General features: G+C 38.2%; 2 protein-coding genes across 4 annotated transcripts; one reads left to right on the top strand and one right to left on the bottom strand.

The window, feature by feature from the left end:
• The first annotated feature begins 12,390 nt into the window (after window positions 1–12,390).
• On the top strand, window positions 12,391–15,573 carry LOC112163978 (DEAD-box ATP-dependent RNA helicase 7). 2 transcript variants are annotated; one of them, XM_040519390.1, is made up of 7 exons: window positions 12,391–12,565; window positions 13,340–13,851; window positions 14,257–14,388; window positions 14,473–14,616; window positions 14,715–14,826; window positions 14,913–14,983; window positions 15,116–15,573. In XM_040519390.1, exons 1-7 carry the CDS (start codon window positions 12,556–12,558, stop codon window positions 15,278–15,280), a joined length of 1,146 nt encoding a protein of 381 aa, XP_040375324.1. In that variant the 5' UTR covers window positions 12,391–12,555; the 3' UTR covers window positions 15,281–15,573. The 2 variants fall into 2 exon arrangements, with proteins under 2 accessions (XP_040375324.1, XP_024155998.1); XM_024300230.2 differs by lacking the exon at window positions 12,391–12,565 and having other exon boundaries at window positions 13,243–13,851.
• Window positions 15,574–18,152: 2,579 nt separating this feature from the next.
• LOC112167351 (oxysterol-binding protein-related protein 3C) lies at window positions 18,153–23,090 on the bottom strand. 2 transcript variants are annotated; one of them, XM_024304365.2, is made up of 10 exons: window positions 22,908–23,090; window positions 21,802–21,895; window positions 21,209–21,325; window positions 21,042–21,114; window positions 20,834–20,952; window positions 20,560–20,681; window positions 19,873–20,049; window positions 19,351–19,495; window positions 18,775–18,953; window positions 18,153–18,652 (listed from the first exon to the last, which is right to left on the bottom strand). In XM_024304365.2, the coding sequence occupies exons 1-10, from the start codon at window positions 23,009–23,011 to the stop codon at window positions 18,406–18,408; spliced, it is 1,377 nt and encodes a 458-aa protein (XP_024160133.1). In that variant the 5' UTR covers window positions 23,012–23,090; the 3' UTR covers window positions 18,153–18,405. The 2 variants fall into 2 exon arrangements, 1 of the variants encoding a protein (XP_024160133.1); XR_005810586.1 differs by having other exon boundaries at window positions 18,640–18,652; window positions 18,775–18,967.
• Window positions 23,091–27,940: the final 4,850 nt, after the last annotated feature.

Below are 27,940 nucleotides of genomic sequence, written 5' to 3'. Positions count from 1 at the left end.
AAAATTAAGGGGTAGTTAGGCACGCTTGGTTTGGGAGAGTTTGGTTGGAGGGTTACAATTGGTCGCTTTTTTTGTTTAGCGAATTTTTTATTGAAACTATGAAATAGATTTTTTTGGTCGATAATGCATTCTGAAACAATTTGGGTTAACTTGGATAAGGAGAGAGTTTGCATGCATGAGACAAGAATTAGGAGATTTTTGTTTTTCATCTCTGAAAATAATATGTGATGAAAAAATAATAAAATGTCATAATATTTAAATTTAATTATCACGTGATAACATGACAAATTTGGTGATCGTATTAATCTTCCTTTTCGGCTAAGTTTAGACCATTAGGGCTTTCCCTTTCTTTCATACATACTTGAATGTGTTTGTATAGGAAATTTTAATAATATGATTGAAATTGTCATTTTTCTTTCCTTTTCCTTCTTAAACTTAATGAAGACCCTTACATGCTAAATGTTATTAGACTAGGATGGACTATACCATCTTCCCCAACATGAAACTTGTGCTACCAACTCTCACGAAACTCAACCGTCAATCACAAAGCTTATAGGGTTCAAATGTGTACTTTGCCTTTACTACAATGTGATGAGGAATTGCAATAATTTAATACATGTGATTTGCATTCTTCATGATTTGAATGTTTTTAGTTATACGTACTTTCCATAATAAATTTTAAGTACTTTCCATAACAAGCAGTAATTCAGTGCTAAATTTTCCTCATATTATTTGGCTAGGTCCCTAATTCAAATCTTTACTTCATCCAGATGAAAAATTACTTACATGTACCGGTAGCTCTAGAAATAGAGAATATTTACTCAAAACCAAAACTAAATTTCCAATTCCTCTTGGCTTTTCTCATGGATCTTTGTGAGATCCCACATCATCTGAGAGAGAATAAGTAATGTGCTTTGTATGTGCAGACTCATCTCCTCATAACAAGACACGTTTTTGTGGGAGTTGTGGGAGTGGTTAATAATTTGAGCCTTAAACAGGACAATTAAAGAGAAGTGATGGTGACGGTAAATGTAGTTGTTATGACACCCGTAAATGCACGAGTCAATGCAGCATTCAAACACGACAATCATTGCCTCCAATAAGTGGTGGTTATCAGAGGCGGAGGGACATAGGGGCACACTGGGTCACGTGCCCCAGTTTTGATTTTCAAAACGATATATAATATATTAACGGGAAGAATGAATGAATGATAGGTCAGTTCAGTTGGTAGAGCACAGAGCTCTTAACTTTGTTGTTGTGGGTTCGATTCCCTTGGCCATCTTGGTTCTTTTTTAAGACTAAAGGAAAAAGAAGAATGAATGCAGATCAGTTTTGTCCCTTTTGGACCTAGGTCTTGAACTTTTGATAATTTAATATTAAGATACATATTAGAGTACCTCTAATTCCAAAACTTTTGGCATCAATCACATAATTAATTATTCATATTTTCTTGTTACTGATAGATTTTTAAATCCAATACCGAAATTATTAAAAAAATATTTTATTAACATCAATAACAATTCTTAGCTAATTTTTTTGTCAATTATAAACTTTTTTTTTTTGACAAAGATGTTAAAATACTTGAAAATAAAATTAGATCCTGTTGCAGAAAACATCGAGTATAAATAGCACATTGGAGTTATTTTAACGGATTTTTTATATTTTAATATTATTAATTTCTTTTCGTGCCCTAGTAAACTTAAATTTCTAACTCCGCCACTGGTGATTATTGCAGGTGTGAATATGGCCTTAATGGTAGCTTGTCGCTCAAGTCATTGCAAACTTACTGTGTAAGTTTACTTGCTGCCCACGCCAAGATGCACCTATAAATAGGCGACTCGACGTCCAGGTAATCCATCGAATTCCAATTCTCTCTACTCCACTACTAAGAAACGTACAAACTTAGGCATCGGAGGGTTTTCTGCAAGTACTCCCCCCTTCTCCTCGAGCGGACAGTCAAACTCCATGTCAACGCTCGAAGGAAGCTTCTCGATTGTTCCTGATCAGCTCCCGCTCCAGTCCGCATTCATTAGTGAGTCAAACTCCTCAACGGAATTTTTCGTCACCAACAAGTGGCACCGTCTGTGGGAAACACTTTTCCCTAAAAAGTGATGGCAGGAGCTACACCATTAGAAATCTCATTTCTATCACTAAGGACTGGGAGTGATGGAATACAAGCCCTGAAGTGATAAAAGTCTGGGTAACGTAGACTAGCGTTCTTTCCTTTAGTAATCATATTCTGATTTTTTTTCCTTTTATATTTGAAATATATTTGTGGTCAGTGTTGTTGAAATGTATGTGTAAGGCTGGTGGCCAGAGTAAATACCTAAGGCCGATGGGCAAGGAGAATGAAATGTTGTTGATCATATTTAAAGGGCAATGGGGGCAATTCCATGTCTCATACTGAAAATGAATCTTCGCCTTGAGGAAAGAATCGAGACAGCTAGGGCCCGAGGAAAGAATTGGGGAGGCCAGGGCCCGAGGAAAGATTCAGGGCGGCCAAGGCCCGGGGAAAGATTCGGGGCGGCCAAGACGGCCAGGGCCTGAGGAAAGAATCGGGGCTGCCAGGGCCTGAGGAAAGAATCGGGGAGGCCAGGGCTCAAGGAAAGAATCGGGACGGCCAGGGCTCGAGAAAATATTCATGGCAAGATTCGAAACAGCCAGAGAATGGAAATTTCCTCTTCGGATGAGTGTCTAAAGAGAAAATTTGGGGGCATTGTGGGAGTGGTTAATATTTTGAGCCTTAAACAGGGAAATTAAAGAGAAGTGATGGTGGTGGTAAATGTAGTTGTTATGACAACCGTAAATGCAGGAGTCAATGCAGCATTCAAACACGACAATCATTGCCTCCAATAAGTGGTGGTTATTACAGGTGTGAATATGGCCTTAATGGTGGCTTGCCGCTTAAGTCACTGCAAACTTACTGTGCAAGTTTACTTGCAGCCCACACCAAGATGCACCTATAAATAGGCGGCTCGACGTCCAGGTAATCCATCGAATTCCAATTCTCTCTACTCCACTACTAAGAAACGTACTGACTTAGGCATCGAAGGGTTTTTTGCAGGTACCCCCCCCTTCTCCTCGAGCGGACGGTCAAACTCCAGGTTAACGCTTGAAGGAATCTTCTCAATTGTTCCCGGTCAGCTCCCGCTCCAGTCCGCATTCATTGGTGAGTCAAACTCCAGGTCAACGCTTGAAGGAAGCTTCTCGATTGTTCCTGGTCAGCTCCCGCTCCAGTCCGCATTCATTGGTGAGTCAAACTTCTCAACGGAATTTTTCGTTACCAACAGGAGCCCAAGAACAAAACCGTGAGAGCAGGGCCCAAAATAGACAATATCTTGTTATGCAAATTGGGCTGTGGAAAAATGGTATCAGAGCCAATCCCCGGATGGAAGTGTGTGTTGATGGGTTGTCGGGCCTCTAAAGGGGGTAAATTATGAGATCCCACATCGCCCGAGAGAGAGAAGGTGGTGTGCTTATATGTGTAGACTCACTTCCCCATACCAAGATGCTTTTAGGATGAGAACCTAAGAACAAAACCATGAGAGAGGAGCCGAAAACATACAATATCTTGCTATACGGACTAGACAATCTTTCTCATGTCCTAAAACCCTAACCCTTCTTGTGGCCTAAAAAACAAAATGTCCACTATTGTCTGCGAAAATTGACGAGTTTATTCATGGCCAACGAGCTCTGATTGAAGGAAGAGATTAATAAATATTTATTAATTAACGTTGACTAATTGGTCTTTGTAAAACCATTTATGTATTCTACCAATGAGAAAAGACATGTTTTTCAGTTAGTAATTGTGGGTTTTAATGCACACGACGTTGCCTGAATGTCAACTATTACAGAGAGTTGGAAACGAATTAATTAAGTAGATAAGATAGAAAATGACTTTCCTTGGTTTCCATCTCAAAATTGATTACTTTTCTTTTCTAAGGGATCGTACGTACCTTCGTATGAAGTTGAACAAAAAATGGACATCATGTATATTGACCCTGAACTTTATGGTATTTGTTTGAAGATCAAATTGATTGTATTTTTATTTTCTATTGAGTCTTGTTACCTGCTTAATAAACTCGCCATAAGAACAAGAGAGGGGCTCCCTGGGGTTTTGGAGTTGGAACTCGTACTGGCTTGAGCTCCATGCCTTTTGAAAGCAATGAGGTCGAGGAATTTGATTCGTGAAGTTTCGAAGTGCAGCTTTACGACCATATCTGATATTAGTTCTATAGGGAGCTTGATGTTGTGGAGGTTTCAAATATTTGAGTTCTCCGCATTTTTGTAGACTTTGATGTTTGGGGACGAGATGATGACATGATGTTTGATGCAATATTTATAAATATTGTGAGCCAAAGTCATGTTCTCGTAGTCAATTGTTCACTCTATATTTAGTACTTCCCAACTGTATTTGGATTTAAATTCCAATGGCGGAGAATCATGAGTCAAATAAATTTATTCTATTTGCCTCTTTACTTTTCACATTTGGATATAAATTCAAAAACAGCTAAGCACGACTGAGTTTACAATCAACTTATCACCCGAGCATAATAATGTTAGCGATAATTGTCATAAATCATTTGATTTGGTGCTTTATTTAGGGTCTTGTTATTTACAAGTTTGCTCACTTAAGGGACTATGAGAGACAAATGCATCTCAACTACATATATTAAATATAAAAGCATAAATTATAACAACTTAAAACTGTGCATTCATTTTTAGCCGTCAGACCCACTTGTCTCTCACAGTCCCTTAGGTGAGCAGACATTTTATTAGATATCTTTTGTCATGGCAACCAGCTATGAGTTGTCAAATATTTTGTAATACTTCCTCAAGCATGAAATAAATTTTGACATTTTCTGTTGAGCGAAGAAAACAAAAATTACTAAAGAAGTCATGTTGAGTGTGGCAAGAGGCACTTTCCAACCAACTTCTACTTCTACTCATTGTCAGCAAAGTCAAGAGAGCCTAAATCCTAACTAATTTTGTTACACAAAATCAACAATTCCACATGCTTAGTTATGCACTAGTAAATTGACCCGCGTGATGCTGCGGGTTTGTTTTTTTTCCAAGCTTCATATATAATAGATAAATACTCGCAATCTAAAAAATATAGGCGCTACTTCGAATATGATTTGTTTTGTTGTTAATAATAAATAGGATACAACAACAACAATAACAACAACAAACTTTTTCCATGATTTGTCAAAATTTACAAATACAAAACAGAATTATTCTCCCTTAAAAAATAAAAAAAAAGTTATGTTAGAATTGTAGTTTGAGTCAAAACATGGGGGTAAAAATAAAAGTTTAAAATCGTCACTTCATTTTTTGAACAGTGCTAGGAGTTTTAGTATATTTAGAATTAGAAGTCAAAAGACGGGAGTAAAACCGTCACTTCATTTTTTGAACAGTGACGAACAGTGCTATGAGCTTTAGTATATTTAGAATATATTATTTGTAAATTTTTATGCTGAGTGTGTACTTTGTATTTGTTCTCCCAGTTGATATTCAACATATATACTATAGTCACGTTACATCTGGAGTACAAATTGATATAATCTATAGTTTTTTTTAGAGATTGTGACAAATTTGTCAAATAATACTTGTTACACTCTTTTTTTTTTTTTTTTAAAAAAAACACAAATTCGCATTTAAAACTTCTTCCAACATATAGTACTAGCAGTGGCCAACACACAGCGCATGCTTTTTTTTTTCTTTTTCCAGAGTGTGTGGTGTAGGTAGTTAAAAATTAGGGAAAATCGTCTGTACAGTACCTGATATTTTCCCCATTCTAAACTTTATTACCTCACGTTCAGAAAATATCAGAACGGTACCTAAGGTTCTGACCCCGACCGAAGATCGGTACCTGGTGCCGTTACCTCCGTTACAAAAACTGACAGCTGGCATATTTTGATCATTAAATGACCAATTTACCCTTTTTTTTTTTAATAACCTTTTTTTCTTCTTCTCATATAATAAATTTTTTTTTTTAATTTATTTTTTTGTTATACATGAATGCTAAGTGAAAGGGTCAGGAGGGTCGTAGGTGGGAAGGGCTCAGGCGGCGGCGGCGGGAAGGTTCAAGTGGTGGTCGGGCATCAGCAATTTCAAGGTGGCGCAGCAGCACAACAACACTCTAGCAGAGTCAGTGAGCCACCATCAGCCACCATCACCATCACAGCAACAGCACTCCAGCAGAGTTGCTCGAGAGGTGGAAGTGGCTGGCTTCGATAGGAGGCAGCGGAGGAATTGGAAAGCCATCATTCATCAGCCACCATCACCATCACCACCACCACAACCACAACCACAACCACACGACCCCATCCCCAAACTTTGTGATTCAAACAACACCCATAGCAAATTTCAACACATAACACCACCAAAGTGGTTAAAGGAAAACAACTTGAGAAGATTTCCATGTCGATCACTTCGATTTCCCGAAACCCAACAAAGCCAAGTCCTTGAGCAAGTCATTGGGTTTACTCCTTGGCTGGGTTTAAAGTTGGGTTCAACTCTAATTCAATGCAAAGCAAGAAAAAAGAGGAGCTACTAGAGAAGATGGTGGGTCTGGTGACGGAGTTGGTTCACCGGCAAACTCGGCTGCTGGGATCATTGTTGCAGAGGGTGGAGTAGCTAGAGAGGGCTCTCATCAATGAGAGATTTAGGGAGGAAGAAGAGGAGACATGATGTAGATTGCAGGGAAGGGCTCTGGGTTTGAATGGGGCCGAGAGAGAGAGAGAGAGAGAGAGAGAGTTGGGGGGGGGGGGGGGGGGGGGAATGATAGGGAGAGAGAAAAAGAAAATAGAAACAAAATGAATTAGATAAAAAAATAATATATTAAAATATGAAAAGACGAAAATATCCTTCAGCTGTCAATTTTTGTAACGGAGGTAACGGCACTAGGTACCGATCTTCGGTCGGGGTCGAAACCTCAGGTACCGTTCTGATATTTTCTGAACGTGAGGTACTGAAGTTTAGAATGAGGAAAATGTCAGGTACTGTACGGATGATTTTCCCTAAAAATTATGGAAACCCCCACCATGTCTCCACTACATATAATTGAATTTCTGTTTTTATTTTTTATTTTGTTAATTGACTTTACTATCTCTATTGTTTATTTCTGATTCAAAATATTTTAATATATAAGGAGCAAATTAGTAAAAAAAATCAGTTATGGAGAACAAATTCTCTACTCATAATAATAGACTAATAGTACAGATACTACACACGTATTTTGGAGACCGATCAAGATCGGGAATCCGTGAAGAATGTTTCATGTCTTCCAGAATCAATCCAATACATAACAAGTGTTTCAAGAGTAGATCATGTCTTCAGGTCTTTAGATCTGTGAAGCAAAGATGATCGAAATCATGAAAGTACATTATGTACACGTCCAGCAAAAATGGCTGAAGAAATCTCCATCTTCTCTGTGCGAAAGAATCGAGATAAGAAAGGCACATGACATGACAGGTGTGAAGAGTCACATGATCGACAAGTAAGATCGTTTGGGTTTGGCAGGTAGCTAATTAGCTCATCCAAGCTGGCCCATGCGAATATGAGCGTGGAAGAAAGAGAAAAAGAGATCCCAAGAAAGCTGGAAAAACTAAAAGTGCATCATTTCTTATTTTCTTGTTCTTTCCTGTTTACTGGCTGGATGAATCTCTGGCTACAGCAGATATATGTGTGATTCTAATAAATCACACCAGAAAAAAGTTAAATTTGTATAGGGTATAAAATACTATGAATACACTGTTTAAAAAAATAAATACCATAAATACTAATAATCAAGAGCGTTGAGTTTGTTTGAAAGTAAATTCGACAATACTTTTGAATTGTACGTATTATGTTAAATTTTTTACATGTAATTTTTTTTTTTAGTTGACAGAGATTATTATGTATTGCATCAATGAGTCTCAATTTTGAGCACCACAATTATGTTCTTATTGGTGAGTAGAGTAGCCCTTTTTTAGCGACAATGATATATAGTTATATTAGTTTGTAGATTAGTTTGTAGTTGTATTATTTATCCATTTCTAAAAAGTGAGATTTATTCATGTGATCAGACAATCGACTACTATAATACATTTTAATTTGTTCTGCTTTAGATTTTTATGTAAATCATGATAGGCTACTCTCAACACTTGTTCATAGTCGGAAACACTCATTTCGATAATCGTAATTATAAATAATTTTAATGTCTTCTATTTACACACACATTTTTACTTTATTTTTTACCGTGACCACACAACATCCTTACAGACTTTCTAGGCCCAAAGACTAATCGTGCCGGGAGGTCATGTAAAGACGCTTCCTCTAATTCTCTTGGCAACAAGAATATATTGAGATTTAAACTCCAATTAGTGTCAGCAAGATTAAAATCTGGGTGTGAGGGTTTCACACGTGGAGGCTCTTACCAATTTGACCACATGCGGTGGTACACACACACGTTTTTAGGGAACTATGAGTGACAAATGATATTTTAATCACATGTATTAAATTTAGAACAATTCTTAGGTTTACCCCTTGGGTGAATGAACATATTCACCTTCTCTTGCGATTAAGGCATAATAACTTTATAATTTTCTAATCCGACCATTCATGTTGTATAACGTAATACAAAGATTAGCTCTGTAAAAAAAAAAATTCAAATTGAAGACCTTTTAGTCATTCATTTCGATGAAATATATGGACGGTTCATCATAATAGTAGTTAGTGTTGTTAGAACCATCCATTTGTTTGATTCAATTAGATAATTAAATGAATTCTGATTCGATTGATTTTTTTACAGAGATGATCTTTAAAGGCTTATTTAAGATATGTACCGGTGGATTATAAATTTATTAAGTGAAAGTATGTTAATCGACAATGGGAGTGAATATACTCATTCACCCTAGGAGTGAATCTAAGAATTGTTCTTAAATTCATAGCCTAAAATTATAACTCAAAACTGCGCATTTATTTTCAACAGTCAGATTCATTTATCCCTTACAATGTCTAAAAAATTGTTTAAAAAAATACAAGTACTACAGACATGGATTTGGGTAATGTATTGGTGATAATTAACTAACTAAAAAAATAAGATGCTTGCATGATGTAAAATTGTTCTCGGCTAGCCTTGTTGAAGTGCCAGCTGATGTTGAGTGCATTTTGGAAATGCCATGCCAACAATGTGACCACAACGTTGCTTGTCTCCTTTATACTAATGTCTTTTTCTATTTAAAATTTTAGGGGTTAGTTATAACGGGTCTGCTGCTTTTGTTGGCGTTTAGGAACATTACAATCCACAAAAGAGTGGTGTCACATGAGTAATAAAGGATAGGAGGACTCACATTTTCTATCGCATTGGCAATGGCATACAATTAGCCCATGCCATCACATGATCAAGCAGTTTGAGCTTATGTATAAGACGTATAAGCTAATAGTAATCTGATGTAATAAGTATACACTACTACATGTAATTCAATTACGCTTAATGTAACAGCCATAGTCATCTGCGCATGCAAGTGATTATGAGTTATGAGTTGGTGTGAAGTTTGTAATAAAATTTGTGTCATATATATATTGTACGATATCGTTAATCATTCACATATTATGTGTCATGTAAATATAGACAACACTTAATGTGTCTAAAATATTAAGCAACTTGATTTGCATTGAGTCGGGTTAAGCCAGTCACGCCACATGGATCAAAGGGTGGAGCAAGGCGCTGCCAGTCCACCTCCATTGTGCTAAGGAACTTTGCCTAGGGTGAAACCCTAGCTTACGCTTCTTTTAAAAAAAAGAGAGCCCAAAGACACTCTCATATAATTTTTTTTTATATAGACTAATATTACAGTGAAATATATTACGATAACTTCTAGGTAAAACAAAAGTCCTGAACTTAATATTCGACTCGTTGGAATGTAAATTTTTTGAAAATAACGAAAAAATGTCTGATAGCCAGAGAGAGGTGTCTTAAACGCTCGTGTCAAGCAAAAATACTTCTTTGAGTAAATTCTTAACCACAACAAGTCAAAAATTAATCTGTGAAGAAAGTCATTGGTATGGTCTGGAAATGGTAAGAAAAAAGAAAGGTCGATCCTATATGAATGTTTCGTTTCAAAACCGATAGTGTTTGCTGGAGGAAGTAGAATTGAAGTTCACGTAACAGAAAAGGATTTCTTGACGTAAAAGTAACACCCAGATCTCTCTCTCACATTCATCATGAATATAAATCTAATTGGGGTCATTGTGGCGGTTGAGATCCAAGTCTCATCTGTCTTTCTGTTCCGTGGAGCCTTTCAAACACAGACTTTGCAACCCAACAGTCTGTAAATCACTACATTTTGGCAGCAGATATTGATCCTCATTCAGTTATTCTTCAACACCAAATTCAGGTGGACATTATAAAGAACAAAACTATAAGCCACTTTTAAAAGATTCCATGGGTTTAGTTACACGCTACTTAATCATAAATTGTTCCCTTAAGATATCATAATATCCTGTCTCCATCTTGATCTTTTTAGCTACAAATTAGTTTTGTAATTGAGTACGTGATATACAGGTTGTAAAATATATTGGTGAAATTGATCTACTAATATCATTTGTGTCGCTGCATTATTCTTTTACATGAATTGTTTTCAGAAATTTATATATAGTTAATAGTGTATAGTGCATGTACGTAGATCTTATGCTTATATCGAAAATAATGTGGTTTAAGATGTATGTTTTCACTATCAAATTCTTAATTTTTTGGTGGTTTCTTTAGATTCATTTCATTTGGATGATTCTTTTATTGTTCATCTTGTTATTATGTCTAAAATTATCTTATTTTAAATGTATATTTTATTATAAAAATTTATAATGCAAATCTTTAAATTCTATTAATAAAAAAAAAATGATATATACTATATATCAACATGCAGTAAAATTTTCTTATATGTATAGATATTTTGTATTATATAATGGCGTAGACCAAAGCAAAGAAGTACAAAAGAAAATGAAGTTGAAGACCAAGAAGGCTATGGCAAGAGAAAGATAGCATGGTATACTTGACTGTGCCAAATGGTAAGCTTTTGACCCATGACTTATCCAGGCGATGAAGAATGGAAGATTAATTCAACTTTATCTTCATTTTTCCCAAACTAAGCATAAAAAATTGTTCCCCACATTTAAAATGGAGAACTTATTCGGAATACACGGTTAGTTCTTTAAGTACAGAATACGCTAACATTAAAGGCAAAGCCAATCTGCAGTATACCCACCCAAGACACAAGTTACCTTGTTGCAAAGAAGAAAGGAATGACGAAGTGGTAGAACAAAGCTCTTATATATCCCAAAGAGCCATGCCATAGAAGAAAATTTAAGTTTTATGGTCAGGTAATTTACAAGGTGCATGGAATTTGTTAGTGTATATTGCCTGAATGCACACAAGTGACACACTAGTTGATTAGTGTGAACTTCATATTAGATCAACTTTATATATTAATAACTAACAATCGTTGATTGATGTGAATTTTGTGATGAGTTCAATTTCGGTAATTTACAACCATTGATTGGTGTGAGTTTCATAATGGATGATGAATTGACATATTGTTGATCAGAGTGAAGGTTGATCTATGAATTTTACGTGGGTAAGCAATTGAAAACTCTGGATTTTTCTGATCTTCATTGATAATTGTCCATCAATAACTAATAACTGTCGGTTAGTGTGAGATTCGCAATAATTTTCACATTATGAATGTAATTTCTTAATTGATATGAATTTCGTTTAACTAGTGGCTCCCGAAATTTGTAATTAATATTGGCTAGCTAGCATTAGAGGTGATGAGAATTTTGAACAAGTACAACAATTTTGAACAAGATTGATGAAGATGCGTTAAGTAAGATCCGATTCCACCCAAATTTGCAGCAATATATATATTAGGCAGTAGGTTGTCGGCTAATTATATATAATTACGAGACTTCAAAAGAAGTTGTGCATCTGTAATGGAGGGCCATAGCCTCTTAGCAAACTAAGTGCACTTGAAAACGACCACCCCGCAGTTTGTTCATTCTTTCAAAATCAATTGTTTCAAGATGAATTATTTCACAAGGGACATTGGCTGGAAGGCAATCAGTCTCTGAATTGTACATGCCATGCATTTCTAGTCATTTGAATTTCGAATTCAAATGATATAAAGCTTTTAATCATGGAGGCGTCAAGCTCGTTAAATTGGGAGGGACATGATTCGCAGGGACTCTCGTCATCCGGGTCCATAAAAAAGGGGTGCATGAGATAGATTCATGGACTTTTGATTTGAAATGGCAGGTAGGGTCATCAAGGTGACAATGCAAATTTGCGATGTTGCATATGCATAAGTCATTTCCGAAAGTTCTATAGTGTTCTGGAGTTAGACTAACTCATTAATTTTCGAGAGAATGAGTAATGAAACTAGAGAGCACTGTAAAACACCCCAAGTCTTTCAGTATTCGAGTTTAAGCCAGGGGCTTTGGCCACTTTGAATTGGCAGGCCTGGCTACTTGGAGAAAAGGTTGGTTGTTTTGGACAAAGCGAACATCGGAACATGCATGTTACCATGTAAGTTAAACTTACATGTCTGCCTTCTTTAGGTGGTTGAGAGGCCGGCCGGTGAGCGTCGATCGACCTTTGCAGGCCAAGAAGAGTACTCAGAACCAAACAAGTTAGTAGTGTTATTAGACTGTAGTTTGGATCATTAATTAATTGGATGAACTTCCTCTTCACAAGTTTCAGCTACTCGTCTTGAACCAGCAGCTCAATGTAGTTGGCCGTTGTCCTGATGGGTGGATCTCAGTAGAGGGGCAGGGTGTCGGCAACTTTCTTTCAATATTTCTGGGATCGATTGGGATCTTTGCGAGTTTTTCTACCATGTTTAACGACAATCATAGTGAATGATATTCCTATCTCGGTGATTAGGGGTAGTATGTACGTTTGTTTTTAGGTTTCCAGAACCATGGTTTGTTAATAAGCTGTACATGTGGTCATTTCAATTTTCTCTGGAGGATCATCTGTTGTGGGCAATTTGGGCATGTTGATGTGGTTCATGTAAGTAAAAATTAGTGTTGGGCCGGACCTGAGGGGTTAACACAATTCGACGGCCCAATAAACAATGCTTTTTTTTTTTTGGTCAAAAACCCCAATAAACAATGCTACTAAACCCTAATAAAAGCAGCCAAACCCTAACCTCTCTGGTTTTCCTTGTAATGCAACTCACTGCTACATTCCTCGGAAGCAGGAGAAACCCTTCTCCCTCGCGATATAAATAACATATACACTAATACATTATAATATATATACGTTTCACTCTATAGAACACCGCCATGTCTTCCATAGGTATTGACAAGAAGGAGAAGAAGATGAAAAAGGCGAAAGAGGAACGCGTAGAAACTCCGATTCCGATGAGAATTGAGAAGAAGAGTAAGAAAGAGTCAAAGAAGCGAAAGGATTTGGATATGGACGTGAATGCTGGCGACAAGGAAAACAGGAGCGAGCCCTTGAACAATGCCAAACCCAACAGCGAGTTTGAGGCACAAAAGACTAAGAAGAAATCAAAGAAGGACAAGGTGGAGCAAGAGGAGAAGAAAACGAACGGGGAGGAGGAGACCCCGAAAGCGGTGTCGATGACCAAAAAGAAATCAAAGAAGGCCAAGGTGGAGGAAGAGGAGAAGAAAAAGAATGTGGAGGAGGAGGAGAAACCTAATGCGGTGTCGCAGTTTCGGATTTCGCAGCCATTGATGGCTAAGTTGAAGGAGAGGGGGGTCGAGTCCTTGTCTCCAATTCAGGCCATGACCTTCGATACCATCTTGGATGGGTTCGACTTGATGGGTCAGGCTAGCGCTGGCCAGGTACTAAATGAGTAGCTAAATATTATTTCTTTTCGATTTTTCCACATACATAAACAGATTCGACTAGTTTGAGGAGACCAAGCTGTTTATCTTCATTCATAAATATACAAAATACCTAGTAAGATATTTTTTTAGCATCATACATTGGAATTCAGTAAATCTATAACTAAACTTGAATTTGATATCACACCTTTTTTCTTAGTTATCACTTTGACTACTTGAAAAAATATAACCGTGAGAAATATTCATATATTGATAAATGAAAACTTTTGTTGAGTAGACACATAATATACCATATCTCCGTGCTTTTGGCCTTTGTTTGAAGAATTCAATTTAGAAAATTCAATGGCAGTTTGTCTGTTAATATTGGACATTATATGTACATTTTTGCAATGTTGGTTGCAGGATAAAACTCTGGCTTTTGTGTTACCCATCCTGGAGTCTCTAATAAATGGTTCTGCAGAACAATCTAAAAAGACCGGGTACAGGGCTCCAACTGTTATCGTACTTTTACCTACAAGGGACTTGGCCATACAGGTATATATCATTTACCATCAACCTCAGTTTGTTTTGCTTAGTATCATATCCACGCATGCGTGACAATTAATTTTGTTCATTCAGGTTCTTAAGGAATTTGGATTTTACGGCGGTTCTTTGGGAATAGTGTCATGTTGTGTACACGGAGGATCCTCCCACAAGGTTCAAACAAAGAAGTTAAAGAGAGGCCGGGTTGATATCATTGTTGGAACACCTGGCCGTGTAAAGGTAGAGATCGATCAAGTACTTTCCGATATTTAATTTTGAGTTCTTGTAGTGTTAGCTTTGCCGAATTCCCAAGTTAAAGTAATGCGAGTTTGGTGTAGGATCAAATAGAAAAGGGCAACATAGACTTGAGCAATTTGAAGTTTCGGGTCCTTGGTGAAGCTGATGAAATGTCAAAGAAGGGGTTAGTTGAACATGTTGAATTCATTCTAGGTATACCTTAATTTGCTCAACGGGTGTTTTCATATTTTCACAAAGTACATATCTTCTATATCTATTTCTGTTTCATGGGTTTGCAGGCAAGGAATATGATGTAGCTAAAGTTCAAACGCTTCTCTTCAGTACTACCATGCCCCATTGGGTGGAAGAGGTAAGTATATGAACCCGAGTTGTTCAACTTTGAACCAAAAAAGTTCTACATAGAAGTTGGGGTGACAGTTCCTTCTATGAACCTTGAACCTTTGGCACATACCTATAAACGAATTTCATTTTTCTTTTTCAGATTGCTCCCTCCAGGTATCTTAAATCAAATTATAAAAAGGTTGATTTGGTTGGTAATGAAAAAATGAAGACCAGTCAATCCGATGGTGGTTTCTCTGATAAAAGAAATTATAGGTTTTCCGGTCAAGGTGGGACAGGTCGCAGCAACTATGGCAACAGATGGTGAAACTTAGAGCGTTGCTCATCAAGTAGCCTGTAAATGAAGGTTGCATATAAGGGTCGGAAGTGATGAAAGCCAGTAAATCGACGTGAAGGGAAGAGCATATATGATCATGAAGAAAATATTCACTAGAGGGCTTACCCTTCTTTTTTTTCTTTTATTTTAGCCGATGGGATTTTCCCTGTCCCTACGCTTCTCGATCAAGTTTGTAGAAATGAAAGTCCACTTTTTTAAATTCAGTTTTCTATTTACTGGAGAAAATTAAAGGTGTTGTATTGGATCGAGTTTTTTTTGTGATTCAAAATCCATACAGAGTTAGTTGACAAAAAAAAAAAAAAAATCATACTGAGTTTTTCTTATCCTGCTAGATCCGGCACAGTCAGCACTTGCAGGGCTAAAGGAGCTACATAACTTAATGAAGAGAAAAAACATGTCATTTAGAGAAAAGTAACCAGCATATCCAAAATTTAAAAACTTGGACTACTGAAGCATAGCGTGATGTTGCGCCATTAACATAGCTCCTTCTATATGGTCGAATTGAAGGCTTGGCACAACAGCACCAAATATCATAGCATTACCAAACACCCTATATATTATGAGCGTGACAAAGGGTGAGATAGATTCATTCAGACCAAAATGGAGGTAGACCGTCATCAAGGCGACTTATATATATTGCAAATTTACAATATTGCAACATGGACCGGATAGGGAGGACTTTGAATTCCTCATGTATCCAATTTCTATGTTTCTGAGTCGGAGGTAATACAATAGTTTTCATTGCGACAAAGGAAAGTGCTTCTAAACTTGCTGCTCGTTGCTTGGAGCATAATCTTTGCATGGGGACATACAGCAGGCTCAACGTGAGCTATAGTTAAACACTTACTTAAACATGATACATTTTTACTTCTCTTTGTAAAACTTACAAAACAAGGTATTTTCAGGGTCTTAGCTTCTATTCACAGAATTAATTCCCACCTTCTTGTACGTATCTGGTATCTTCAGGTGACACTTTCGGCTTCAGGGTCTGAAGTTCTTGACATTAGTAGCCACAAATGTTGCAGCACATGGACCGGATATCAATGATATTCAATTAATTATCCAGGTATGTGTGAGTGCAATTTAATTAGAACTCTATCTATATTTGTTCATCTCATTTACTTTTATCGTTCATGATTCAGTATGAACCTCCACGTAATGCAGAAGACTATATCCATCGATGTGGATGCACAGGGAGAGCAGGTGAGGATCCTGGATTGTTTCTCTCTTTTGGTATTGAATGGTTGCAATGTATAATGAGGTACTTAGAGGCGAGCTCTTTTTCTTTGTTTTTCCAGACAAAACTGAGGTTGATTGGGTTCAGATAATCAGATATTAATGCACTTTTTCTAATCGCATGCAGTGAAATTCCCGCTTTCGAGTCTATTGCAGAGGAGCTTCTTAACACCTCTGGCCTATATGCAGAAAACTACTGGCAAAGGCCCTTGCTAAGACTGCTGTAAGCTTTTTTTCTTATCTATTTCTCATTACATGATGCATTTTGATCTGAAATTGCCGATCTAAAACGTGAGCTATTGTTCTACGGTGTGCAGGGCTCCACCGAGATAAAAAAGAGAGCACTTCTTAGTTCTTACCATGTCACGGTACTGCTTGAGTGTGGAAGAGCCCTTTACACACCGGGGATTAGCATTAATCACTCTTGCCTTGTTTTATTTTAAGTCCCACAAAAAAAAAAAAAAAAACACTGCATGAAATGATCAAGTTATATGACTTAGATCATATGGTTCCGATAATCAATCTGCTGACAGTTGAACCAGTTAGGTTTTTTTCAATATGTTTGCCTCTTGATTTCCACCAACTTTCTCTCATTTGAGCTTATAAACTCTTGAAGAGGTTCTTGCCCGAGGAGAAGGTTGAGTCACTAAAGGGTATGAAGTTAATAACTGACGGAAAGGGTGAATGTTTTGAAGTAGCTGCTGAGATTTGGATATTCTTGCTGGTAAAGTGTGTTTTCTTCATTTTATGGAATTGTTGTCAATCGAATTGTCTTATTTGATTATATTTTCTTTTAGACATGGATCACTCATTGATTTCATATATCTGTATATGGGTGCAGGTTCGAAGAAAGTCGCTAGTGTGAAGTAAAAGGTGTTGGAAATATTGCCTAATCTACAAGAAAAAGCAAGGGGAGGAAGATTTGGCCCTGGTGATGGTTTTGGAAGAAGAGATGGCAGGGTTCATGATTTCTCTGATAGAAGAAATAATAGGTTTTCCCATAAATCCGATGGTGGTTTCTCTGATGGAAGAAATAATGGTTTTTCCAATCGAGTATGGAGAGGTTGTGGCTACTATGGCAACACACGGTGAAACTACGGCAGGACTGTAATCTGTTTGACAATGAAGAATATGCTAGAGGTCTCTTTTGTTGAATTTTATCGTTCAATTTACTCGACGGGATTTTTCCCTTTTACATCTGCATCTCATATTCTTTAAAACAGGTATACCTTTTCATTTACTGGAGAAAGGTATTTTGGCGCCCTTTTCGATTCAAGAAATCCTAATAAGTATATAACAACTAACAAGATCCATACAATGTACAAAAGAATACTGTATTTCTTTTCCTAGCAGCGGCACCTGTAAACTTTTGAGTACGTAACTTAATCAAGAGAGAGAAGGATCATGGTAGAAACCAGCTCTATCCAAAGTCATAAACTTGACTTGCCACATAAGTATGGCTGCACTCAGAGCAGTAACTCTGAAATGGGAAGTATTGAAACAGTCGAAGGCTGGGCACCAAAAGTAGCTTGTTCTATGAGTCAAAGGCTTGGCACCATATATCATAGCATTTAGCCATTAACCAACCAAACAAACGGTTGAAGGCTTCACACCAAATATCATAGCATTAACCAAACAAACTCTTTAAACTTTTTTCCATTTCATTGCCTTTCTCTAAACTATGAGAGATATCAGTAACAAACAGAGATTTGGGGTAGGGAGAAGGAACAAAGCTAGCTATCTAGGATGGACTCTGGAATGGGATACAATGTACACATGACAACAACTGCTTCCACAAACCAAAAAGTCAAATGGGCCAGCATCACAATCAAACAAGCTAACACAAAACGGGGTATACCTCATTCTGCGGACACATTGCCATACTGCCATGGGTTGAAGTCAATTGATTTCACATCAACCCCATCAACAGAGTCAGAGCTATCAATTGCAGCACGGTGTTGAGTGTATTTACTGTTATACTGATAGACTTCCAAGTCACCCCACGGTGTAGGTGTAACCTCCTCAGTTAAGTCGAACCATCTTGGTGTAAACTTTTGTTCCTTTGCTTCTCGTTCTCTCTTTTCAGCTCTCTGCCTCTCCTCCAATCTGAAAGAGAAACAAAGGATAAATAACAGGTTCAAAGATCTTCACAGTAATATTAGAAATATTACATATAATCCAACACTGATTCCCTTTTGGAAAAAGTACGAATAGAGAGAGAAAGATACCTGCTCTTCTCTGCACCTGCTTTGGATAGATCGCCATTCTCAAGTGCATATCTATCAGGGCGCAAACGCGAGTCCGATGCCAACAACTTTTTAGGAGCAGTGTTAAAGCTATTTATTTTATGTGCAAAGTATGTGTACTGAAATTTGTCATTCTCCGGAACATTGGCAATATGCCAAACCTGCAGATATCATTCTTTGTGAATGCCAGAAGCTAGACTATTTAGTATATACAGCCAGCAATATAACCGCATGATACAAGCAACAGTCCAGAATAAAGAGAATCTCAAGTAAACGATTCATCATCTTCTTCAAACCTTTGTTTCTGTACCAAAGAACATAGCTGAACCTAGCAGATAAATACTGGTGAATATTTTACTAAACATGAATGAATAGCAAGCCTTCACCACGCTCTAGATGGACACCATTTGCTCTATAATAAATAATACACTACAACAGTATTAAAATGGTCTTCATAAAAATAATGTAGATGTAACTTAACTCAAAGAATACAGTTGCGCATATTGCAGATGAAACTTGACTGACAAAAATATACAACAAAGATAAGACTATGAGTACCTCTTTTAATTCTGTTCCTGGAAGGGGTTCCCCTTCCATATCACAAGGTTGATAATTCATGGATTCATTCCATTTCCCAGTCATCAATATCTTAGGTTCCTCAGCAGAATTATAAACATATCCATCCACTTCATAACGACCAGCTCTGCAACAAAATACAACTTTTAATTTATCACCACTAGCAAAACTTGTAACTACTACATGGTCTATAAACTAATTTTGCAAACCAACACTGAAGGTTATAAATCAAAAGTAATATTTTCAAAATTCATTCGTTAGTAGATTGTACTGAAACATTTCATTCATTTCAGGATCCAGTGAATTATTTATTTTGAAGCATTTTTCTTGATTTATAGACAAAGAAAAAACACCAGCTCAGAAATCAATTCCAATGAGATTAAAAGGTGACAAATAGAAAGTTCAAATCTCATTGTACTACAAAGTTCTAGCAGTAACAACACGGCTATCGAAACACTTGAATAATTCATAGATAGCAGAACAGATGCTTGAAGGAATTCATACCCAAACCAGCCACAAGGCTGGAAACATAGCACAGCTTTGTCCCCAGTTGTCAGATTTGTCATGATCATCTCTCCAGGTGAATCAACCCAAGTCCGTCCGAATATCAAGTTGTTTACCTTTGTGGGAGGTGGCACTAAATCTAAGACTACACCATCTCTTTTAAGAGTCACTCGGGTTCTGTAAACAAACGCAAAATATATAACATAAATGTTCAATCCAATTTTTTAATTTCAAGGAAAAAATATTAACAGAAAGAAAGAAAAAACACATCATAATGAAGAATAAAATCTCACTTGATTACATAGAATTTCAAAAAAGCCAACCATACATCAACAAAAGTACAAAAAAAATTCTAAAATGACGCAGATCCATAATTCAAATAATTGTTCATCTATTGTTGATATATGTGCATAGCTATCTATTATATCTAATTCTTACATCTTTTTCCTTCAGGAAGAATTCACTACAATGCAGCCAAAGCAGATAATTAATTATACATTTTTCTAGGGGAAGAGATCGAGCTCTCCCAAGGAATTAGCTCTAGAAACCATTCAAAACCAGAAGAAAAAAGAGGTGAAACTTTCTACCAGCAGTTCAGCACTAGTGTATTGCATGACATCCAAATGAATAATATATTGTCGGGAGATCAAAAACTACATATTAAAGAACAAGCAGAGTTTGTAATACCTTCCAACAGGGTAAACATCAAGAGAGTTCCCTAAAAATTTAGTTTTCAGCTTTGACGTCACATCATAAGTGAAATGCTCATTTTCACCATGAGCAGCACTCATTGGTGGATGATGACTGACCTGGAATAATGTTGTATGATGGTTAATTAAGGGTATTCACGATCTTAAATGGATCACGAGAGTAGGAGAGAAAATCTAATGTGTAACACCATGGGAGGGGAGTTTTGCATGTACATGAAAAACTCAGACAGTCATGGCCCTCAAAAGCTCACCTGCTCTGCAACGAATGTAATCCCACAGTGATTAACCATCTCATAAGTCTCCCCAAGTATAGGATTAAATGGTTTCCATGTTCGCTGGTAGGCGTAGTAGACAGATATAGCCCATGAAGCTGTAATGAATAACAGATATGTATAGATATACATCAACCATAAAATGAAACTTGAATGTGCATCACAAGCGAAGGAAAGCCATACTCACTGGTGTACACCAACCGCATATAAGGATCCTCACATTCATCAGCACGATCCAACAAGTGTGAATATTCCATCAGCTGTAGGTATTGCACAGTTAACAAAACAATCAAACCATATATGCAATGTGCACAACTATCCAGGTAGACACGCAGCCAGATGTTTAGTACAAACCTCTGCCATTTTCTGCAGCATTGTCATTGGCTCAAAAATATATACAGGAAGAGTCACCATTGATGTTATATCTGAACCTATATACTTTTGCATCATCTTCCAGTAACTGTCTCGTTCCTTTAACAGAGAAATGTACAGATGCATAAGAAATTCAGTTTAAGTATGATCAATAGCATTTCATGAAGAAGACAACATAATTCCTATTTTATTTGTGCACTGAGGATGGGGAGAATGGGGGAACTGACAAGAAAATGCTACAAAGCCACATATTTTTGATCAACTGTTCACTAATACAGTTTATAAGTTAATGTTACACCTATCATAAATTCACAATGACACCTAAGACTCCAGAAACATTGCAATCTGGAGTTAAACATGAGAATTGGCCTATTGCCACATCAAAATTTTATATGAGTACAAAAAAGATGCTCCTTCCCGAACAGAAAGCCAACCCTCTTAAAAAACACATACTTGATAACCAAAAAAAAAAAAAAAACATGAAAACGAACTCTTACACCTAATGACCAAATGCAAATGATAAAAGAGCAACACATCCTTAAAAGGGAGACTGTAGAGACGAAAAATTAGCATACCTCCTGTTTCCATCTTCCTCGTTGAGCTTCCTCCTCTGCGTCTTCTTTGCCTCCCTCTGGATTTATAACTTCCACCCCTTCATAACCAAGCATCCTAGATGAAAGAGGAGAATCACATTCAACTGATAGAACTCACTCCTTATTAACAAATCAGTAAGTACCAGGGTAGTTTCCTCTATCAATATGTACACAAGCAGATGAACTAATGGCCAAATCAAAAGACGAAGCTATGTTTAACCATTTTAATGAAATCCCCATGGGACACTATTTAAAGTTCATTGAGTATACAATGCTGACAGTTGTGCACAACACTATTGGAGACCCCTTCCCAGAAGCAGAATGAAGCTATCAGTATGACGCTTACTCTCTGGAGTGTCAACAAACTCATCTAATATAACTAGCAGAGAAAAAGAGAGAAAGTTTGCAGCAATAGCCATAATATGATTAAGAATTTCATTCCAGTCATTCCCCTGCCCTAAAACTTACTAAAGTCCCCCATCCAAGGCTTTTGTTCAAATTAATCTATAGCAAGAGATCTGCTTCAACGATTATCACAGGTTGAGAATCATCTAATATCAATCCCAGACATCTAATATTTGTGACTAAATTGGTATTTCTAATATTAATCCTCAAAAGACAAGTACACACATATATATACATAAGAGTCCTCATTCAACACTCCAGATGCCTAGCTAGCTAGCTAGCTGATTAACACTCTAGCTCAAGTTGTAAGTATTCAGAAACTAAAGGTGGCACAACAAAAAGGACACCTAATTCAGCATCCTTTATCACAAAATCAAGAACAGAACCACGAAAACACGGTTACGGAGCTCTCCATCACATAATTCACACACAAATAAAAATTCCGAAACCGAAAGAGATCACAGTCATCAATGAAAGCAAGTACATTTCAAGACTGAAAGCTAGAATCCGATCAAAATGTCAGAGCTCAAGTCGAATTTACCAATCGAAATCAAGAACAAGTGATTACGAGTAAGAAAGGAGAACATTAGGGTTCTACAACACCAAGTGCATGAAAAATCGAACTGAAAGATTGAGGATTGAAAAAAAAAAAAAAAAAAAAAGGGACAGAAATGAAAGCTAACCCGCCAACGGATCGGTGCATGGCGCTGCCGAAGACGGAGAGGCCGGAACTCATGGCGGCGAAGAAGCCCTTGCTGTTCTTCTCATCCTTGTTTGGGATACTCATTTCTCTGAAAACCCTAATTCGATAATTGCGAGATCAAAGTGTCTCTGAAAAAGTTAGGAACAAGGCTTTGGCAACAAGTTTCAGAAAAATGAACCGAGGAAATTTTTACATAAAGAGTGTGGGAAAAGGGCAGACGACGTGGAATTCGTTAACTGGCGGTTACTGTTTTATTGAGTTTCACGCTCCTCCTATGGCGCGTGGGATCTTCGTAATTATTTTTTTTTCCTCTTCTACCCTTTTCTGTTTTGGCGTTCAAATGGGTTCACGAAGAATAGCGTGCTCGATACATTCTTCTCTTAATTGGTTTGGTGTTTTAGATGGATTCAATAGTTGCAACTCCATACGGAAGGGCTATAGAGCTTAATTAATCCGACAATCGATTTTTTTATTATTTCAGTTTTGGTAAATACCGAATTTACCGATTATCTAAATATTAGCTTTATATATTATGGTTTTCAATACACATACATGTATATTAAGAAATAAACATAAAATTTTTCATAATAGTATGAACATTACTACATTAATAGTACATGTATTTTAAGTAACTTGGTCAAATATGGTTAAATAACCTTGTTTATTGAAAATGACTCAAACTTGATGTCATATGTACAAAAGAAAACTATAATTAGGAGCTGAGTACAAAGTTTACGACTATACAAAAGTATACAAAGAAAACTATAACCTTATTTTATTGAAAATGACTCAAACTTGATGTCATATATACAAAAGAAAACTATAATTAGGAGCTGAGTACAAAGTTTACGACTATAAATTGAAGAACCTAGTTTTGTTCATTCTAATTTTAATTACAAAGAATTAGTTGTTCTAAAGTTGGTAATACCGAAAACCGAAAACCGAAATACCGAATTTGGTAGTTATGATTAAAACTGAAAATTTTGGTTGGTAATTGGTAGCTCAATTTTGAAACCGAAAGTTTTGGTTTTGAAGTTGGTAATACCTATAACCGATTCGAAACCGACCGAGTGACAGCCCTAGAAAAAACTCTTAGAAAGAACGTCGTTGGCTGGGATTGCTGCTGTCCAACTGCGCCTCGGCTGTTTGGCTCCAATTTTATTGCAGCTGGTCAACAGTCTCTTTCTTGCACGGGCGTGCCAGCACCGTTTGGGTGCGGTCGTCGGGGGTGTCCCTTGACCTGACTTCTTTCAAGAGATTGTGGACGAGGAGAGCACCAACCTCGGCATGGGATTCTTTGTGCCTCGTGGCGAGGACTTTTGCTGAGCTTCTTGAAATCACAATCGATACTCAATATTGTAGATCGAGCAGAGCGAGAACCACTGAGAAATGAGGAGAAATTGCTAAAGCGTGACTTTAGCTTGGCTGGGTTGCTAGGGCGTTACCCTTGCTTGGCTGGTTCCGTAACCGTTGTGGTCGCGGCACTACGTCGGCTCCCGAGGAGACTAGGACCGAAGTACGCTGACAGAGGGTTTGGTGGCACTGAAAGTCGGCTTCTGAGAAGACTAGGACTAGGAGTGTGATCACCGCTAAGAGAAAGAAAAGGAGAGGAGTTGCTCTTAGAGAGGTTGCTCTAGAGAGAACTTAGATCATCTTAGAGATGTTGTTGTTGTGAATGTGTGTGTGGTTTGTCTTGTTTTTGCCTCTATTTATAGGCTTCCAAGCAACACTATTTGGCCTTTAAACAAATCATAATGGGTTAGGTTTGAGCACTTAAACACTTAGTGGATTTGTTTGGTGAGAGCACTTAAACACTTAGTGGATTTGTTAGGTGAGAGCACTTTCTGCTCCTTTTTTGCTGCAGCTATATCTCCACCAAGAACTCAAATGGGCCTTCGACTTCTTCATATCAAATGATCCAAATGAGTGTAGATCATTGTGACAAATTTTCAGAGCTTTATTCCATGTGGTTGGGCCGGAAATGCTGCTGGACCTCTTACAGTCCAGTTTTCCAGTTTTGCTTCTGTAGAAAATAGGACTGATTGTTTGAAGGCCTTCCACTAAAAACTAGCTCTGCACTCTCATAAGAAATTATCCTTAGGATGTCTAGAATGAATCTGGAAGTTTCAGCTCATTTAGATTTCATTTGGTTAGTCTGCCACCCCTCCTTCCTTGTCTAGCTCGGTTTCTCCTAGCCGAAGTAGGAAATATGCTAAAGTTGACTTTTCATACTTCCATAGTAGGCTTTATTTATCCTCTAAATATATATTTCGAGCTTGTCGAAAATATATAACTTGAGCCACTGATATTGGCTCAATTTCTCCAAGATGTGCCTTGTCAGACCAAAATGTTCATTTTGGGTCCAAACATTGCCCCCAGACTCGAAGTCAAAGGTCTTCGTCTTGACTGAAGAGGTCTTGAATCAGCACTACTCTTATAATGTTGTTGCTCCAAGGCCACTTGTACTGGCTTGACTGTTTCCATATAGGCCTCTAAATAGGCCATAAGCTTGAATGCACTACTGAATTGCCTTTGTCATGAACTGACGCTTCCTTTGCCAACTTTATTGCCTCCCCATGGATCTGATGTCTGGTATGCAGTGAATTGATGAAAGTTGGACAGGTTGTAGGAGATCAGAAATTTTAGCGTGCCCTCATGCGAAGGAGACTGCTTTGATCGTGAATGAGGATCATTCTCTTCCTTGGTGGTTGCTTCGCCATGTGTATAGCAACAAGTTTCTGCCTTGTTTGCTGGCTCTCTGTTGATTTCTCAATGTAGGGGTTGGAGCCGCTTTCCTGACTTGATCAAGGCCTATAGTACTTGGCGACATAAGATGCAAAATAGCAAACGGTTTGCTGTCATTTAATCCTTCGCGAGTCTTATGCCGAAGAGGATGATTGGATCATGGCTATCGACATCATGACGTGTGACCAGTGAACCACCATACTTGCTGCAACTTTAGCATCTAAAATCGCATCGGTTTTTAATCATGTTTTAATTAAAAACATCAGGCCACTATGCTGGCTCTGCGGTGGTAAGAAAAGGTGGAATATCTTCACTGTCGCTTAGATGCGATCCTCAGATGGAATATGATTCATTAATTATCACCAGGGCCACTCACTGGCCACTAATATTAATCTCCAAAAATATCTGAGCTATAAATCGAGGTGTAATGGAGAAGTTTTCACTGTCGCCTTAGATGCGATCCTCAGATGGAATAATGATTCATTAATTATCACCAGGGCCACTCACTGGCCCAACTATAAATTAATCTCCAAAATTCTGAGTATAAATCGAGCGTAATGGAGAAGTAATTCCTTGCGACCTAGAAATGGCATCCAAGAAACCATTCGTTATCGATCAGGCAATGAATCACTGAGAAGCCGCATTCAACTGGCGGACTAACATGAGTATTCGATGTAGACGTCAGACCGGGGAGGAGAGAAGCCGACTGATGGGCTTTGGTGGCGGTGATAGTCAGCGAGTCTGGGTCCCACACTCGCGATCGTTTGCCAGATGATGCTATGGCCTATTATGGGCTTCCCATCCGCCGTCCATAGCGGCTCTTCGCAGGTGCCTGGTGATTTCAGTTGGGACCAAGGAGGAAAGTGGGCTTCTGGCCTACCGTCACCCGAGGAAGATTTGGTATCAGGAGGTTCGGCGAGAGATTTGGCCCGATGGATGCGGTGGGTATCACCAAACCATCGATCTATGCTTTGTCTTCCTCATAATACTAGCCCCTGCACCGCTAGCTGCCGCTCTTTGCTTCTGGAACACCTCCAGCAATACATTCGGTTTCCGGTTTGGGCAGATGAGCATAACTCTGCTGGATGTTCTTACCATCACGGGTTGCCATTGACTTTGACCCTATGTGCATGGTCAGTTTGATGGCATTCAATTTTCTTGAGAATGGATATGGCTGGTCGAGGCATCACAGCAAATCCTACCCATTCTGGCGCGACTATTACTGCACCAGCGTGACCATATAGGAGTATCGCATTCCTGGAATTCTGGCTTTGCAAATTTATCTTTGCACTTCTCCACAACCTACTGGGCCTTGGAATTCTCTTGGCACTGCTCTCTATAATGTACTTGCGTTGGCCTTGGCAACCTGTATTGGGTGCGTTATATCGTTCCCTTATAGGGCCGTAATGCCCCCCTTCGATACCGACATTAGTGCCCTTTTTGGATTTTGCCTTTGGCTGCAGATTATTCCCTCGCTTCCGTCGCGATGATATTCCAAAGGAACTCCAGTTGATTCCTTTTGGGAACTGGCTTTGCCGCAACGTAAGGTATCGAGCTCACCCTACTCCGAGTGTTTTATTTACTTTACTTGCTGGGAGAGATGCCGGACCCAAAAATAGTCCTTTCTAGGTGATTCCCTCCCCCTTGATGATGGATTTTACCCAGTGGACGGGATCATAGTGAAAGAGCCCTCCTGGCCTTTCGTCGCGCCATCTCCTGCTTGGATATTCGTCTTGCCACTGATCGCGTAAGTTACGAGCTCTACGCCCCTAACCACTTTGCCGCCAATTTGGGTTGGCCCAGTTGGTACCCTGGCCTCTGGTTGATTCTGCCAATTACTACACCTCTTGGCGGAGATTAGCCCCGCCTGGGTCTGCCCCCTTTCAGAGTCAGTTTACTTTGATAGTGATTCCCCCTTGGGTCAGAGCGCTATACCCCCTCAACGATGTCGATGATGACTATGTTGATTGGTGGAAAGAAGTGTCAGTGAACTGTTGGGACCTGCCACATGACGAACTCTTCGTCCTGATCTTTCGTGGCATGAGTAGCCCTGGTCCGGAGGACCGCGAGATTCTTGAGTGCTTCTCCAAACCTGCAGAACAACCCCGCGACCTATTCTACCTTCTCGCTCATTGCGTCCAGGATACAAATCCACGAGCCTAGGGCAACAGTAAGTTTTTGTCTTTCTTCACCATTCCATTTCCTTGTGTTGATTTTCCCGCTCTTATTCCTGAGTGTGTTTTGCAGCAAACTACCGAGCAGGACAGC

This window comes from Rosa chinensis, chromosome 5 (assembly GCF_002994745.2).
Source record: "Rosa chinensis cultivar Old Blush chromosome 5, RchiOBHm-V2, whole genome shotgun sequence".
Lineage (NCBI taxonomy): Eukaryota > Viridiplantae > Streptophyta > Magnoliopsida > Rosales > Rosaceae > Rosa > Rosa chinensis.
The sequence above is the reverse complement of the archived record's forward strand: the minus strand, read 5'-3'. Positions and strand labels throughout refer to the sequence as shown.

Bases quoted from the DNA above. Each gene is read 5' to 3' on its own strand.
- LOC112167351 (XM_024304365.2), bottom strand. From the start codon at position 23,011: ATGAGTATCCCAAACAAGGATGAGAAGAACAGCAAGGGCTTCTTCGCC. The intron at 20,953-21,041 runs GTGAGTATGGCT...TATTCATTACAG, and splicing joins TATGCGGTTGGTGTACACCA to CTTCATGGGCTATATCTGTC. The intron at 20,050-20,559 runs GTATTACAAACT...GTTTGTTTACAG, and splicing joins GATGTTTACCCTGTTGGAAG to AACCCGAGTGACTCTTAAAA.
- LOC112163978 (XM_024300230.2), top strand. From the start codon at position 13,327: ATGTCTTCCATAGGTATTGACAAGAAGGAGAAGAAGATGAAAAAGGCG. The intron at 13,852-14,256 runs GTACTAAATGAG...TGTTGGTTGCAG, and splicing joins GTCAGGCTAGCGCTGGCCAG to GATAAAACTCTGGCTTTTGT. The intron at 14,389-14,472 runs GTATATATCATT...TTGTTCATTCAG, and splicing joins CAAGGGACTTGGCCATACAG to GTTCTTAAGGAATTTGGATT.